Here is a 14,363-nt window from a genome sequence, read left to right as displayed (position 1 = left end):
TACACAGTAGTCCTCTTGTTAATGGAGGGGGTCTGAGCAGACAACAGAAGGAAAAACAAGAGGGCGACATCTGAGATTATGGGGGGGCCTCAGAAGCAATGTCACAGTATTAGCTTACTGATAGAGGAGTAGATGCTGGGAACAAATCATACGCGGTTGGAGAATCAAGGGACTATAATCTATCCTAAGAGGGAATGATATAAATGCCAACTAAATGGACCATGTGCCCCCCCCCCCCCCAATCCGCCGTCATCTTCTTTATATATGGCATACTAGATGGAGTAGTGCTTTCCTTCAGTCCTCTTTTGTCTCTAAATATCAGACTAGATGGACCATGTGCTCTCCCCCTGCTGTCTTCTATGTCTATAGAGGTCAGACTAGATTGTCCATGTGCTTTCCCCTGCCGTCCTCTTCTATATAGGTGGTAGACTAGATGGACCAGGTGCTCTCCCCTTGCTGTCCTCTTCTATATAGATGGTAGACTAGATGGACCAGGTGCTCTCCCCCTGTTGTACTCTTCTATATAGATGGTAGACTAGATGGACCAGGTGCTCTCCCCTTGCAGTCATCTTCAGTCTCTATATGGATGGACTATGTGCTCTCCTCCTCCCATCATCTTCTATGTCTCTATATAGATGGGCCATGTGCGCTCCTCCTGCCATCATCTTCTGTGTCTCTATATAGATGGGTCATGTGCTCTCCTCCTCCCATCATCTTCTGTGTCTCCTATTTAGATGGGTCATGTGCTTCTCCCATCATCTTCTATGTCTCTAAAGAGATGGGTCATGTGCTCTCCTCCTGCCGTCATCTTCTGTGTCTCCTATATAGATGGGCCATGTGCTCTCCTCCTCCCATCATCTGTGTCTCCTATATAGATGGGTCATGTGCTCTCCTCCTGCCGTCAGTTTCTATGTCTCTATATAGATGGGTCATGTGCTCTCCTCCCATCATCTTCTGTGTCTTCTATATAGATGGGTCATGTGCTCTCCTCCTCCCATCATCTTCTGCGTCTTCTATATAGATGGGTCATGTGCTCACCTCCTCCCATCATCTTCTGTGTCTTCTATATAGATGGGTCATGTGCTCTCCTCCTCCCATCATCTTCTGTGTCTCCTATATAGATGGGTCATGTGCTCTCCTCCTCCCGTCATCTTCTGTGTCTCCTATATAGATGGGTCATGTGCTCTCCTCCTCCCGTCATCTTCTGTGTCTCCTATATAGATGGGTCATGTGCTCTCCTCCTCCCGTCATCTCCTGTGTCTCCTATATAGATGGGTCATGTGCTCTCCTCCTCCCATCATCTTCTGTGTCTCCTATATAGATGGGTCATGTGCTCTCCTCCTGCCGTCAGTTTCTATGTCTCTATATAGATGGGTCATGTGCTCTCCTCCTGCCGTCAGTTTCTATGTCTCTATATAGATGGGTCATGTGCTCTCCTCCTGCCGTCAGTTTCTATGTCTCTATATAGATGGGTCATGTGCTCTCTTCCTGCCGTCAGTTTCTATGTCTCTATATAGATGGGTCATGTGCTCTCCTCCTCCCATCATCTTCTGTGTCTCCTATATAGATGGGCCATGTGCTCTCCTTCTCCCATCATCTTCTGTGTCTCCTATATAGATAGGTCATGTGCTCTCCTCCTCCCGTCATCTTCTGTGTCTCCTATATAGATGGGTCATGTGCTCTCCTCCTCCCGTCATCTTCTGTGTCTCCTATATAGATGGGTCATGTGCTCTCCTCCTCCCGTCATCTTCTGTGTCTCCTATATAGATGGGTCATGTGCTCTCCTCCTCCCGTCATCTTCTGTGTCTCCTATATAGATGGGTCATGTGTTCTCCTCCTCCCGTAATCTTCTGTGTCTTCTATATAGATGGGTCATGTGCTCTCCTCCTGCCGTCAGTTTCTGTGTCTCTATATAGATGGGTCATGTGCTCTCCTCCTGCTGTCAGTTTCTATGTCTCTATATAGATGGGTCATGTGCTCTCCTCCTCCCGTCATCTTCTGTGTCTCCTATACAGATGGGTCATGTGCTCTCCTCCTCCTCCCATCATCTTCTGTGTCTCCTATATAGATGGGTCATGTGCTCTCCTCCTGCCGTCAGTTTCTATGTCTCTATATAGATGGGTCATGTGCTCTCCTCCTGCCGTCAGTTTCTGTGTCTCTATATAGATGGGCCATGTGCTCTCCTCCTGCCGTCAGTTTCTATGTCTCTATATAGATGGGTCATGTGCTCTCCTCCTCCCATCATCTTCTGTGTCTCTATATAGATGGGTCATGTGCTCTCCTCCTCCCATCATCTTCTGTGTCTCCTATATAGATGGGTCATGTGCTCTCCTCCTCCCATCATCTTCTGTGTCTCCTATATAGATGGGTCATGTGCTCTCCTCCTCCCATCATCTTCTGTGTCTCCTATATAGATGGGTCATGTGCTCTCCTCCTCCCATCATCTTCTGTGTCTCGTATATAGATGGGTCATGTGCTCTCCTCCTCCCGTCCTCTTCTGTGTCTCCTATATAGATGGGTCATGTGCTCTCCTCCTCCCGTCCTCTTCTGTGTCTCCTATATAGATGGGTCATGTGCTCTCCTCCTCCCGTCATCTTCTGTGTCTCCTATATAGATGGGTCATGTGCTCTCCTCCTCCCGTCATCTTCTGTGTCTCCTATATAGATGGGTCATGTGCTCTCCTCCTCCCGTCATCTTCTGTGTCTCCTATACAGATGGGTCATGTGCTCTCCTCCTCCTCCCATCATCTTCTGTGTCTCCTATATAGATGGGTCATGTGCTCTCCTCCTGCCGTCAGTTTCTATGTCTCTATATAGATGGGTCATGTGCTCTCCTCCTGCCGTCAGTTTCTGTGTCTCTATATAGATGGGCCATGTGCTCTCCTCCTGCCGTCAGTTTCTATGTCTCTATATAGATGGGTCATGTGCTCTCCTCCTCCCATCATCTTCTGTGTCTCTATATAGATGGGTCATGTGCTCTCCTCCTCCCATCATCTTCTGTGTCTCCTATATAGATGGGTCATGTGCTCTCCTCCTCCCATCATCTTCTGTGTCTCCTATATAGATGGGTCATGTGCTCTCCTCCTCCCATCATCTTCTGTGTCTCCTATATAGATGGGTCATGTGCTCTCCTCCTCCCATCATCTTCTGTGTCTCGTATATAGATGGGTCATGTGCTCTCCTCCTCCCGTCCTCTTCTGTGTCTCCTATATAGATGGGTCATGTGCTCTCCTCCTCCCGTCCTCTTCTGTGTCTCCTATATAGATGGGTCATGTGCTCTCCTCCTCCCGTCCTCTTCTGTGTCTCCTATATAGATGGGGTCATGTGCTCTCCTCCTCCCGTCATCTTCTGTGTCTCCTATATAGATGGGTCATGTGCTCTCCTCCTCCCGTCATCTTCTGTGTCTCCTATATAGATGGGTCATGTGCTCTCCTGCCGTCATCTTCTGTGTCTCCTATATCGATGGGTCATGTGCTCTCCTCCCGTCATCTTCTGTGTCTCCTATATAGATGGGTCATGTGCTCTCCTCCCGTCATCTTCTGTGTCTCCTATATAGATGGGTCATGTGCTCTCCTCCCGTCATCTTCTGTGTCTCCTATATAGATGGGTCATGTGCTCTCCTCCTGCCGTCAGTTTCTATGTCTCTATATAGATGGGTCATGTGCTCTCCTCCTGCCGTCAGTTTCTATGTCTCTATATAGATGGGTCATGTGCTCTCCTCCTGCCGTCAGTTTCTATGTCTCTATATAGATGGGTCATGTGCTCTCCTCCTGACGTCAGTTTCTATGTCTCTATATAGATGGGTCATGTGCTCTCCTCCTGCCGTCAGTTTCTATGTCTCTATATAGATGGGTCATGTGCTCTCCTCCTGCCGTCAGTTTCTATGTCTCTATATAGATTGGCCATGTGCTCTCCTCCTCCCATCATCTTCTGTGTCTCTATATAGATGGGTCATGTGCTCTCCTCCTACTGTCATCTTCTGTGTCTCCTATATAGATGGGTCATGTGCTCTCCTCCTGCCGTCAGTTTCTATGTCTCTATATAGATGGGCCATGTGCTCTCCTTCTGCCGTCAGTTTCTATGTCTCTATATAGATGGGTCATGTGCTCTCCTCCTCCCATCATCTTCTGTGTCTTCTATATAGATGGGTCATGTGCTCTCCTCCTGCCATCAGTTTCTGTGTCTCTATATAGATGGGTCATGTGCTCTCCTCCTCCCGTAATCTTCTGTGTCTCCTATATAGATGGGTCATGTGCTCTCCTCCTCCCATCATCTTCTGTGTCTCTATATAGATGGGTCATGTGCTCTCCTCCTGCCGTCAGTTTCTTTGTCTCTATATAGATGGGCCATGTGCTCTCCTCCTCCCGTCATCTTCTGTGTCTCCTATATAGATGGGTCATGTGCTCTCCTCCTCCCGTCATCTTCTGTGTCTCCTATATAGATGGGTCATGTGCTCTCCTCCTCCCGTCATCTTCTGTGTCTCCTATATAGATGGGTCATGTGCTCTCCTCCTCCCGACATCTTCTGTGTCTCCTATATAGATGGGTCATGTGCTCTCCTCCTCCCGTCATCTTCTGTGTCTCCTATATAGATGGGTCATGTGCTCTCCTCCTCCCGTCATCTTCTGTGTCTCCTATATAGATGGGTCATGTGCTCTCCTCCTCCCGTCATCTTCTGTGTCTCCTATATAGATGGGTCATGTGCTCTCCTCCTCCCGTCATCTTCTGTGTCTCCTATATAGATGGGTCATGTGCTCTCCTCCTCCCGTCATCTTCTGTGTCTCCTATATAGATGGGTCATGTGCTCTCCTCCTCCCGTCATCTTCTGTGTCTCCTATATAGATGGGTCATGTGCTCTCCTCCTCCCGTCATCTTCTGTGTCTCCTATATAGATGGGTCATGTGCTCTCCTCCTCCCGTCATCTTCTGTGTCTCCTATATAGATGGGTCATGTGCTCTCCTCCTGCCGTCAGTTTCTATGTCTCTATATAGATGGGCCATGTGCTCTCCTTCTGCCGTCAGTTTCTATGTCTCTATATAGATGGGTCATGTGCTCTCCTCCTCCCATCATCTTCTGTGTCTTCTATATAGATGGGTCATGTGCTCTCCTCCTGCCATCAGTTTCTGTGTCTCTATATAGATGGGTCATGTGCTCTCCTCCTCCCGTAATCTTCTGTGTCTCCTATATAGATGGGTCATGTGCTCTCCTCCTCCCGTCATCTTCTGTGTCTCCTATATAGATGGGTCATGTGCTCTCCTCCTCCCGTCATCTTCTGTGTCTCCTATATAGATGGGTCATGTGCTCTCCTCCTGCCGTCAGTTTCTATGTCTCTATATAGATGGGCCATGTGCTCTCCTTCTGCCGTCAGTTTCTATGTCTCTATATAGATGGGTCATGTGCTCTCCTCCTCCCATCATCTTCTGTGTCTTCTATATAGATGGGTCATGTGCTCTCCTCCTGCCATCAGTTTCTGTGTCTCTATATAGATGGGTCATGTGCTCTCCTCCTCCCGTAATCTTCTGTGTCTCCTATATAGATGGGTCATGTGCTCTCCTCCTCCCATCATCTTCTGTGTCTCTATATAGATGGGTCATGTGCTCTCCTCCTGCCGTCAGTTTCTTTGTCTCTATATAGATGGGCCATGTGCTCTCCTCCTCCCGTCATCTTCTGTGTCTCCTATATAGATGGGTCATGTGCTCTCCTCCTCCCGTCATCTTCTGTGTCTCCTATATAGATGGGTCATGTGCTCTCCTCCTCCCGTCATCTTCTGTGTCTCCTATATAGATGGGTCATGTGCTCTCCTCCTCCCGTCATCTTCTGTGTCTCCTATATAGATGGGTCATGTGCTCTCCTGCCGTCATCTTCTGTGTCTCCTATATCGATGGGTCATGTGCTCTCCTCCTCCCGTCATCTTCTGTGTCTCCTATATAGATGGGTCATGTGCTCTCCTCCTCCCGTCATCTTCTGTGTCTCCTATATAGATGGGTCATGTGCTCTCCTCCTCCCGTCATCTTCTGTGTCTCCTATATAGATGGGTCATGTGCTCTCCTCCTCCCGTCATCTTCTGTGTCTCCTATATAGATGGGTCATGTGCTCTCCTCCTCCCGTCATCTTCTGTGTCTCCTATATAGATGGGTCATGTGCTCTCCTCCTCCCGTCATCTTCTGTGTCTCCTATATAGATGGGTCATGTGCTCTCCTCCTCCCGTCATCTTCTGTGTCTCCTATATAGATGGGTCATGTGCTCTCCTCCTCCCGTCATCTTCTGTGTCTCCTATATAGATGGGTCATGTGCTCTCCTCCTCCCGTCCTCTTCTGTGTCTCCTATATAGATGGGTCATGTGCTCTCCTCCTCCCGTCCTCTTCTGTGTCTCCTATATAGATGGGTCATGTGCTCTCCTCCTCCCGTCATCTTCTGTGTCTCCTATATAGATGGGTCATGTGCTCTCCTCCTCTTGTCATCTTCTGTGTCTCCTATATAGATGGGTCATGTGCTCTCCTCCTCCCGTCATCTTCTGTGTCTCCTATATAGATGGGTCATGTGCTCTCCTCCTCTTGTCATCTTCTGTGTCTCCTATATAGATGGGTCATGTGCTCTCCTCCTCTCGTCATCTTCTGTGTCTCCTATATAGATGGGTCATGTGCTCTCCTCCTCCTGTCATCTTCTGTGTCTCCTATATAGATGGGTCATGTGCTCTCCTCCTGCCGTCAGTTTCTGTGTCTCTATATCGATGGGCCATGTGCTCTCCTCCTGCCGTCAGTTTCTATCTCTCTATATAGATGGGTCATGTGCTCTCCTCCTCCCATCATCTTCTGTGTCTCCTATAGAGATGGGCCATGTGCTCTCCTCCTGCCGTCAGTTTCTATGTCTCTATATAGATGGGCCATGTGCTCTCCTCCTCCCGTAATCTTCTGTGTCTTCTATATAGATGGGTCATGTGCTCTCCTCCTGCCGTCAGTTTCTGTGTCTCTATATAGATGGGCCATGTGCTCTCCTCCTGCCGTCAGTTTCTATGTCTCTATATAGATGGGTCATGCGCTCTCCTCCTCCCGTAATCTTCTGTGTCTCCTATATAGATGGGTCATGTGCTCTCCTCCTCCCATCATCTTCTGTGTCTCTATATAGATGGGTCATGTGCTCTCCTCCTGCCGTCAGTTTCTTTGTCTCTATATAGATGGGCCATGTGCTCTCCTCCTCCCGTCATCTTCTGTGTCTCCTATATAGATGGGTCATGTGCTCTCCTCCTCCCGTCATCTTCTGTGTCTCCTATATAGATGGGTCATGTGCTCTCCTCCTCCCGTCATCTTCTGTGTCTCCTATATAGATGGGTCATGTGCTCTCCTCCTCCCGTCATCTTCTGTGTCTCCTATATAGATGGGTCATGTGCTCTCCTCCTCCCGTCATCTTCTGTGTCTCCTATATAGATGGGTCATGTGCTCTCCTCCTCCCGTCATCTTCTGTGTCTCCTATATAGATGGGTCATGTGCTCTCCTCCTCCCGTCATCTTCTGTGTCTCCTATATAGATGGGTCATGTGCTCTCCTCCTCCCGTCATCTTCTGTGTCTCCTATATAGATGGGTCATGTGCTCTCCTCCTCCCGTCATCTTCTGTGTCTCCTATATAGATGGGTCATGTGCTCTCCTCCTCCCGTCATCTTCTGTGTCTCCTATATAGATGGGTCATGTGCTCTCCTCCTCCCGTTATCTTCTGTGTCTCCTATATAGATGGGTCATGTGCTCTCCTCCTCCCGTCATCTTCTGTGTATCCTATATAGATGGGTCATGTGCTCTCCTCCTCCCGTCATCTTCTGTGTCTCCTATATAGATGGGTCATGTGCTCTCCTCCTCCCGTCATCTTCTGTGTCTCCTATATAGATGGGTCATGTGCTCTCCTCCTCCCGTCATCTTCTGTGTCTCCTATGTAGATGGGTCATGTGCTCTCCTCCTCCCGTCATCTTCTGTGTCTCCTATATAGATGGGTCATGTGCTCTCCTCCTCCCGTCCTCTTCTGTGTCTCTATATAGATGGGCCATGTGCTCTCCTCCTCCCATCATCTTCTGTGTCTCTATATAGATGGGTCATGTGCTCTCCTCCTCCTGTCATCTTCTGTGTCTCTATATAGATGGGCCATGTGCTCTCCTCCTGCCGTCAGTTTCTATGTCTCTATATAGATGGGTCATGTGCTCTCCTCCTGCCGTCAGTTTCTGTGTCTCTATATAGATGGGCCATGTGCTCTCCTCCTGCCGTCAGTTTCTATGTCTCTATATAGATGGGTCATGCGCTCTCCTCTTCCCGTAATCTTCTGTGTCTCCTATATAGATGGGTCATGTGCTCTCCTCCTCCCATCATCTTCTGTGTCTCTATATAGATGGGTCATGTGCTCTCCTCCTGCCGTCAGTTTCTTTGTCTCTATATAGATGGGCCATGTGCTCTCCTCCTCCCGTCATCTTCTGTGTCTCCTATATAGATGGGTCATGTGCTCTCCTCCTCCCGTCATCTTCTGTGTCTCCTATATAGATGGGTCATGTGCTCTCCTCCTCCCGTCATCTTCTGTGTCTCCTATATAGATGGGTCATGTGCTCTCCTCCTCCCGTCATCTTCTGTGTCTCCTATATAGATGGGTCATGTGCTCTCCTCCTCCCGTCCTCTTCTGTGTCTCCTATATAGATGGGTCATGTGCTCTCCTCCTCCCGTCCTCTTCTGTGTCTCCTATATAGATGGGTCATGTGCTCTCCTCCTCCCATCATCTTCTGTGTCTCTATATAGATGGGTCATGTGCTCTCCTCCTCCCGTCATCTTCTGTGTCTCTATATAGATGGGCCATGTGCTCTCCTCCTCCCATCATCTTCTGTGTCTCTATATAGATGGGTCATGTGCTCTCCTCCTCCTGTCATCTTCTGTGTCTCTATATAGATGGGCCATGTGCTCTCCTCCTGCCGTCAGTTTCTATGTCTCTATATAGATGGGTCATGTGCTCTCCTCCTCCCATCATCTTCTGTGTCTTCTATATAGATGGGTCATGTGCTCTCCTCCTGCCGTCAGTTTCTGTGTCTCTATATAGATGGGAGGAGGAGAGCACATGACCCTTCTATATAGGAGACACAGAAGATGATGGGAGGAGGAGAGCACATGACCCATCATCTTTTGTGTCTCCTATATAGATGGGTCATCTGCTCTCCTCCTCCCGTCATCTTCTGTGTCTCCTATATAGATGGGTCATGTGCTCTCCTCCTCCCGTCATCTTCTGTGTCTCTATATAGATGGGCCATGTGCTCTCCTCCTGCCGTCAGTTTCTATGTCTCTATATAGATGGGTCATGTGCTCTCCTCCTTCCATCATCTTCTGTGTCTCCTATATAGATGGGTCATGTGCTTCCACACCGCCATCCGTTTCCATGTCTCTATATAGATGGGTCATGTGCTCTCCTCCTGCCGTCATCTTCTGTGTCTCCTATATAGATGGGTCATGTGCTTCCCCACCGTTGTCCGTTTCCATGTTTCTATATTGATGGGCCATGTGCGCTCTTGCTGCCGTCAGTTCTAAAAGTTAAAAAGCCCCAAGTCCTGTCCTGCACATGAGTAGAACTTGTGACTGCGCACGGGGTTCTCTGCTGCTGCGGGGGTTGATATTGGTTTCAGCCACTTGGGGTGTTTATGTGCTCTGATGTTACTGAGGTATATTGTGTCTTTCTCGTAGGCCCAAGATCATCGGGATCCTACAAAGCAGACACTTCAGTCTCCTGCGGCTTACAAACTAGCGGGCTCTCCAGTTACTGCTCCGAGGAGAGGCAGCCATTCCCAGAGCGCTCCACCCACACCGACAAGCTCCGGCCTCAGCAATGGAGGTGAGGAGGGTCCGACACCGTATGGAGGGGATGCAGCCAAACTAGTATTCAGAGCCATTTTATTAAAGCGTAACTGATCAGTGTAAAATCTAAGTATTGGGAGGCTGCGGTCTGCGCGGTTGGAGGGAGCGGGCATTTCAGGGGTGTAATAGGGAGATAAATAGGGGAGCCCCAAAAGGACCCAGACAGTGCAGGGTTATAATAAGAAGCTGCCGTGTGGTACTGCAGGATATACCGTATATTGTAAGACACTGAAAGCTGCAGTCAGCATGTGCCTTTGTCTTCTCTAGAGGTGGATGAGGCGCAGGAGGCGCCAGAACAGCTGGACGAGGCGCCAAAGGAGCCTGATGGTAAAGGTAGGAGGGTTGTCGGTAGTTCTTTGTGCATTCCTCATTGGTAATAGTGAGACCTTGTAGAAGCGATGAAAGGGAACTGCTGCCATTACTGGTTGTCTGGCTTCTTAGGATTTCCTCCAGAGCCTGAAGGGAAGATTCCAGAAAGTGACTGTGAAGCCGCTGATCTCCCTCCACCTGAGAGTATCCACAGTAATGGAATAGCAGATGACGGGCAGTCTGTGTCGTCCACGGATAACCTGGTACGGAGGGGGCAGTGATGATTGGAGGGTCTGCTGGGTTTCGGTATAATGTCTGTTCTTCTTCATCTAGGAGTCGGACTCTCTCCCAGGACACCACTCCGGTGCCAGATTCACCCACATCCTGCAGAAAGACGCCTTCCTAGTGTTCCGCTCACTCTGTAAGCTGTCCATGAAGCCCCTGGGGGACGGACCTCCGGACCCCAAGTAAGTGCCATCGGTGTGTGCTTCTCCCCTGGGATCGAGGCAGTACGCTTCTGAATAGATTTAGGTGGAATCCCAGGCAGCAGTCGGTTCCCGTGCAAGCTTCTCCAACTTCATATGCTGCATCGCGGGTGTATGTGACACAGGTTCTGGGTGGAGAGATTAGTGGTGTGGCCCATGGTGATGGCTTGTATGATTGTGTAGCTGGATATGGTGCTGCACAGAACCTGCAGTACATAGTCTGTGCTTGCCTTTAGGCTGGGCGGATTTCACCCGCATGGGTGGTAAAAACTTGGGCATTGAAAGGCATGTATTTTTCCTTTTTTCATTCGCGGATACGAATTGCTAATTCTGTGAGTTGAAGACAAATCCGAGCATGCTCTGTCTTGCTGTGGAATCCGCGTTGACGGCCTCCATTGGAGGCCATCCGACCCGCAGCTCCTACGTGATTAGCATTACATATGGGCTGCGAGTACCCGCTTAGCAATGGCATGGGGCATTACAGTTAAACGAAAAAACCCTTACTGCACATGAGCGCTTGCGAGCCATTGCCGTAATCCGCAGTACAGTTAATGAAGGTACGCAAGGCCACCAGCCGGGCTCACAGACGGAATCCGCTGCAGGCCACCCGCATGCAGAAACCAACCTGCCCCTGTGTGCCCAGCCTCACACACCAGGAGTATCTGACGGGTCCCCCGAGCATGAGGTATATCCTGTACATAACGTATGGCTTTCCTTGTTTTGCAGGTCCCATGAGCTCCGCTCCAAGATCCTCTCCCTCCAGCTCTTGCTCTCAGTATTGCAGAGCGCCGGCCCCGTATTTAGGACCCATGAAATGTTTATCAATGCAATCAAGCAATACCTCTGTGTAGCCTTATCGAAAAATGGAGTGTCCTCTGTTCCTGATGTCTTTGAGCTCTCCCTGGCCATATTCCTCAGCTTGCTGTCTAATTTCAAGATGCATCTTAAAATGCAAGTTGAGGTGAGTGGCGGCTGGGGGGGATGGGGGGTCTATGGCCGGCTTGGTTTCTGGGGAGGAAGAGGGGGTGCGGGCCGAATCTGTCGTCTGCTTGGATTCTGAAGGGGCGGGATCTGTCGGTGACTTGGATCCAGGATGGGGGTGTGTCTGTCGACAGCTTAGATTCTGGGGGGGGGGGAGACCTGTGGGCGGCTTGGATTTCGGAGTGGAGTGGGGGATCTGTCGACAGCTTGGATTCTGAAGGGGCGAGATCTGTCGGTGACTTGGATCCAGGATGGGGTGTGTCTGTCGACAGCTTAGATTCTGGGGTGGGGCGAGACCTGTGGGTGGCTTGGATTTCGGAGGGGAGTGGGGGATCTGTCGACAGCTTGGATTCTGAAGGGGCGAGATCTGTCGGTGACTTGGATCCAGGATGGGGTGTGTCTGTCGACAGCCTGGATCCTGGGGGGGGGGTTCTGTTGACAGTTTGGATTCTGGGGTGGGGGAGACCTGTCAGCGGCTGGGATTTCGGAGGGGGGATCTGTCGACAGCTGGGATTTTAGATTCTTCCTCCTTTGTCTCTGCTTACAGGTTTTTTTCAAGGAGATCTTTCTGAACATTTTGGAGACGTCGTCGAGTTCCTTTGAGCACAAGTGGATGGTGATCCAGACCCTGACCAGGATTTGTGCAGGTAGATGGGGTCCCTAGCGATGTCCTATATCCTCCCACGACCCTCCCTCCCCTGCGCACAGTTGGGTCCCGGATGCAAACGTTTCCTGCACATCCCCTTGCAGATAATATTGGTTGTGACGTATTGATCTCCTCCACCCCAGCTGGGGATTGGCTTCTTATGTGCGACTACCCCAAGCCCTGCATGTGGCTAACCCTATAGGTCAGCATCTGTAGGAGTAGGGAGCGTATTGATGGGGGCATTAGTTGACCTCCCCCTGAAGAGGCATCTACTGCCCTGAGTACTGGGGGTTGGGGGGACAGAACTGCAATGTGGTCTCCGCAGAGCCGCTAACGGGGACCGTTTCTTCCTCAGATGCTCAGTGCGTGGTGGACATCTATGTGAACTACGACTGCGACCTAAACGCTGCTAATATATTTGAAAGACTGGTAAACGACTTGTCTAAAATCGCTCAGGGAAGGAGTGGCCACGAGCTCGGGATGACGCCCCTACAGGTGAGAGTGGGGGCCATTATCACGTGCACCTTGTGATCAGCCAGGTACTGTGCGCCACCCTCAGGTTAGCATGCGTTCATGCTTCTCCCCTGCAGATCTGACTGACAACCATAGAACTCTGATCTCAGCTGTTTAACCCCTTAAATGCTGTCCGAAATGACTCATCTGTGAATTTTGACAGTAACATCCCCATTGGCCCCACTCCTGTCACCTGATTGCCGGAAGGTCATGGGTTACTATGGCGGACAGGGCTTAAAGCAGGACTGGAGGAGGCAGCTATGATGGCTGCTATTGATCTTCTGTGCCTGTTTCGGTTGTCCAAGATGGTTGATGCAACGTTCAGACTGCCTTATCCGCTCAATGCATTGGTGGTAGTTACTGGTGCAGTACACCTACTCACTGATTGGCCCATGCTGCTCACATGATCAGCACTGACCAATCTGATGCCTGGGCATTAGGTAGAAAATTGCTGCGGCTGTTTTCGGGTGCAGGTAACCGGGTCTGGAACCCACGGATCGGAGGGACCACAGCATGTAGGTAATATAACCCCTCCTCTGGACCGGTGACATTAGAATCACTTTAACCCCCATGTCTGCCATCTTTGAACTCAGGTAAGGTACCTTAGTGGGACTTAACTCCTTAACGTGACCCTCTGGTCTTGGGACAATCTTTAGCTAGGGATCGGCGAGGGGGAGGTACACTAGCTGGTGCCAACCTCTATGTACATCCTTCAGTACGGCCGTGCTGCTTGTTCGACCCCCTTCATGCTCGCTGCTGATCATGGGATTAGTTGGTAGATTGCAGATGGTAGTCCTGGACTGTAATCTGTGCCGTTCTCATTGTCAAGGGAGGGCGTGAATCTCGACTCTGGTGGTCCCGGATGGGCCATATCTGTACTATGCTTGTTGACAGGGGCGGGGGTCTTGGCTGTGATGCTCCAGAAGTGGACTATAATCTATGGTCCCTTTGCCTCGTCCCCCGCAGGAGCTCAGTCTCAGGAAGAAAGGTCTGGATTGCCTGGTGTCCATCCTGAAGTGTATGGTGGAGTGGAGCAAGGACCTCTACGTCAACCCCAACCACCAGTCCAACCTGGGTATGATGTGTGCGAGTGTCAGCCGGCTGGAGCTGAGCCGAGGACGACCCTGAGCCGCTGTCCGGCCAACACATAACACCCCTTGTCTTACAGGGCAGGAGAAATCCTCTGATTTTGAGGGTGGAGAAAATAAAACTCCAGAAATCTCTGTGCCGCGGAGCAGCCCCAGCTCCCTGGACTCCACCGCCTCCTCCGGCATCGGCAGCACCCAGTCCTCCGTCCCTGACGACCCCGAACAGTTTGAAGTCATCAAACAGCAGAAGGAGATTATTGAGCACGGAATTGAGCTGTGAGTCCCCGTCCGGTCGCACCCATCGCCTCGTGTCGTCCGCTTTCCCCTCTGTGGATTCTGAGCCTTTTCTTCATTGTCAGGTTCAACAAGAAACCAAAGAGAGGAGTCCAGTTTCTGCAGGAGCAGGGCATGCTGGGAGCGAGCCCGCAGGACATCGCACAGTTCCTGCACCAGGAGGATCGCCTGGATTTTGTATGT

The 14,363-nt window shown here is 50.3% G+C and overlaps 1 protein-coding gene across 1 annotated transcript in view; it reads left to right on the top strand.

Moving 5' to 3' along the window:
* The window catches only part of ARFGEF2 (ADP ribosylation factor guanine nucleotide exchange factor 2), a 52,469-nt gene that overhangs the window by 7,091 nt on the left and 31,015 nt on the right, over positions 1–14,363 (top strand). Inside the window, exons 6-15 of the mRNA XM_066586468.1 lie at positions 9,694–9,841; positions 10,132–10,197; positions 10,306–10,436; positions 10,507–10,640; positions 11,385–11,619; positions 12,187–12,286; positions 12,641–12,780; positions 13,765–13,873; positions 13,967–14,162; positions 14,246–14,357. Of these exons, the coding sequence (XP_066442565.1) occupies positions 9,694–9,841; positions 10,132–10,197; positions 10,306–10,436; positions 10,507–10,640; positions 11,385–11,619; positions 12,187–12,286; positions 12,641–12,780; positions 13,765–13,873; positions 13,967–14,162; positions 14,246–14,357 (1,371 nt within the window). The remainder of the gene's footprint in view (positions 1–9,693; positions 9,842–10,131; positions 10,198–10,305; positions 10,437–10,506; positions 10,641–11,384; positions 11,620–12,186; positions 12,287–12,640; positions 12,781–13,764; positions 13,874–13,966; positions 14,163–14,245; positions 14,358–14,363) is intronic.

Source organism: Eleutherodactylus coqui, chromosome 13, assembly GCF_035609145.1.
Source record: "Eleutherodactylus coqui strain aEleCoq1 chromosome 13, aEleCoq1.hap1, whole genome shotgun sequence".
NCBI lineage: Eukaryota > Metazoa > Chordata > Amphibia > Anura > Eleutherodactylidae > Eleutherodactylus > Eleutherodactylus coqui.
The sequence above is the reverse complement of the archived record's forward strand: the minus strand, read 5'-3'. Positions and strand labels throughout refer to the sequence as shown.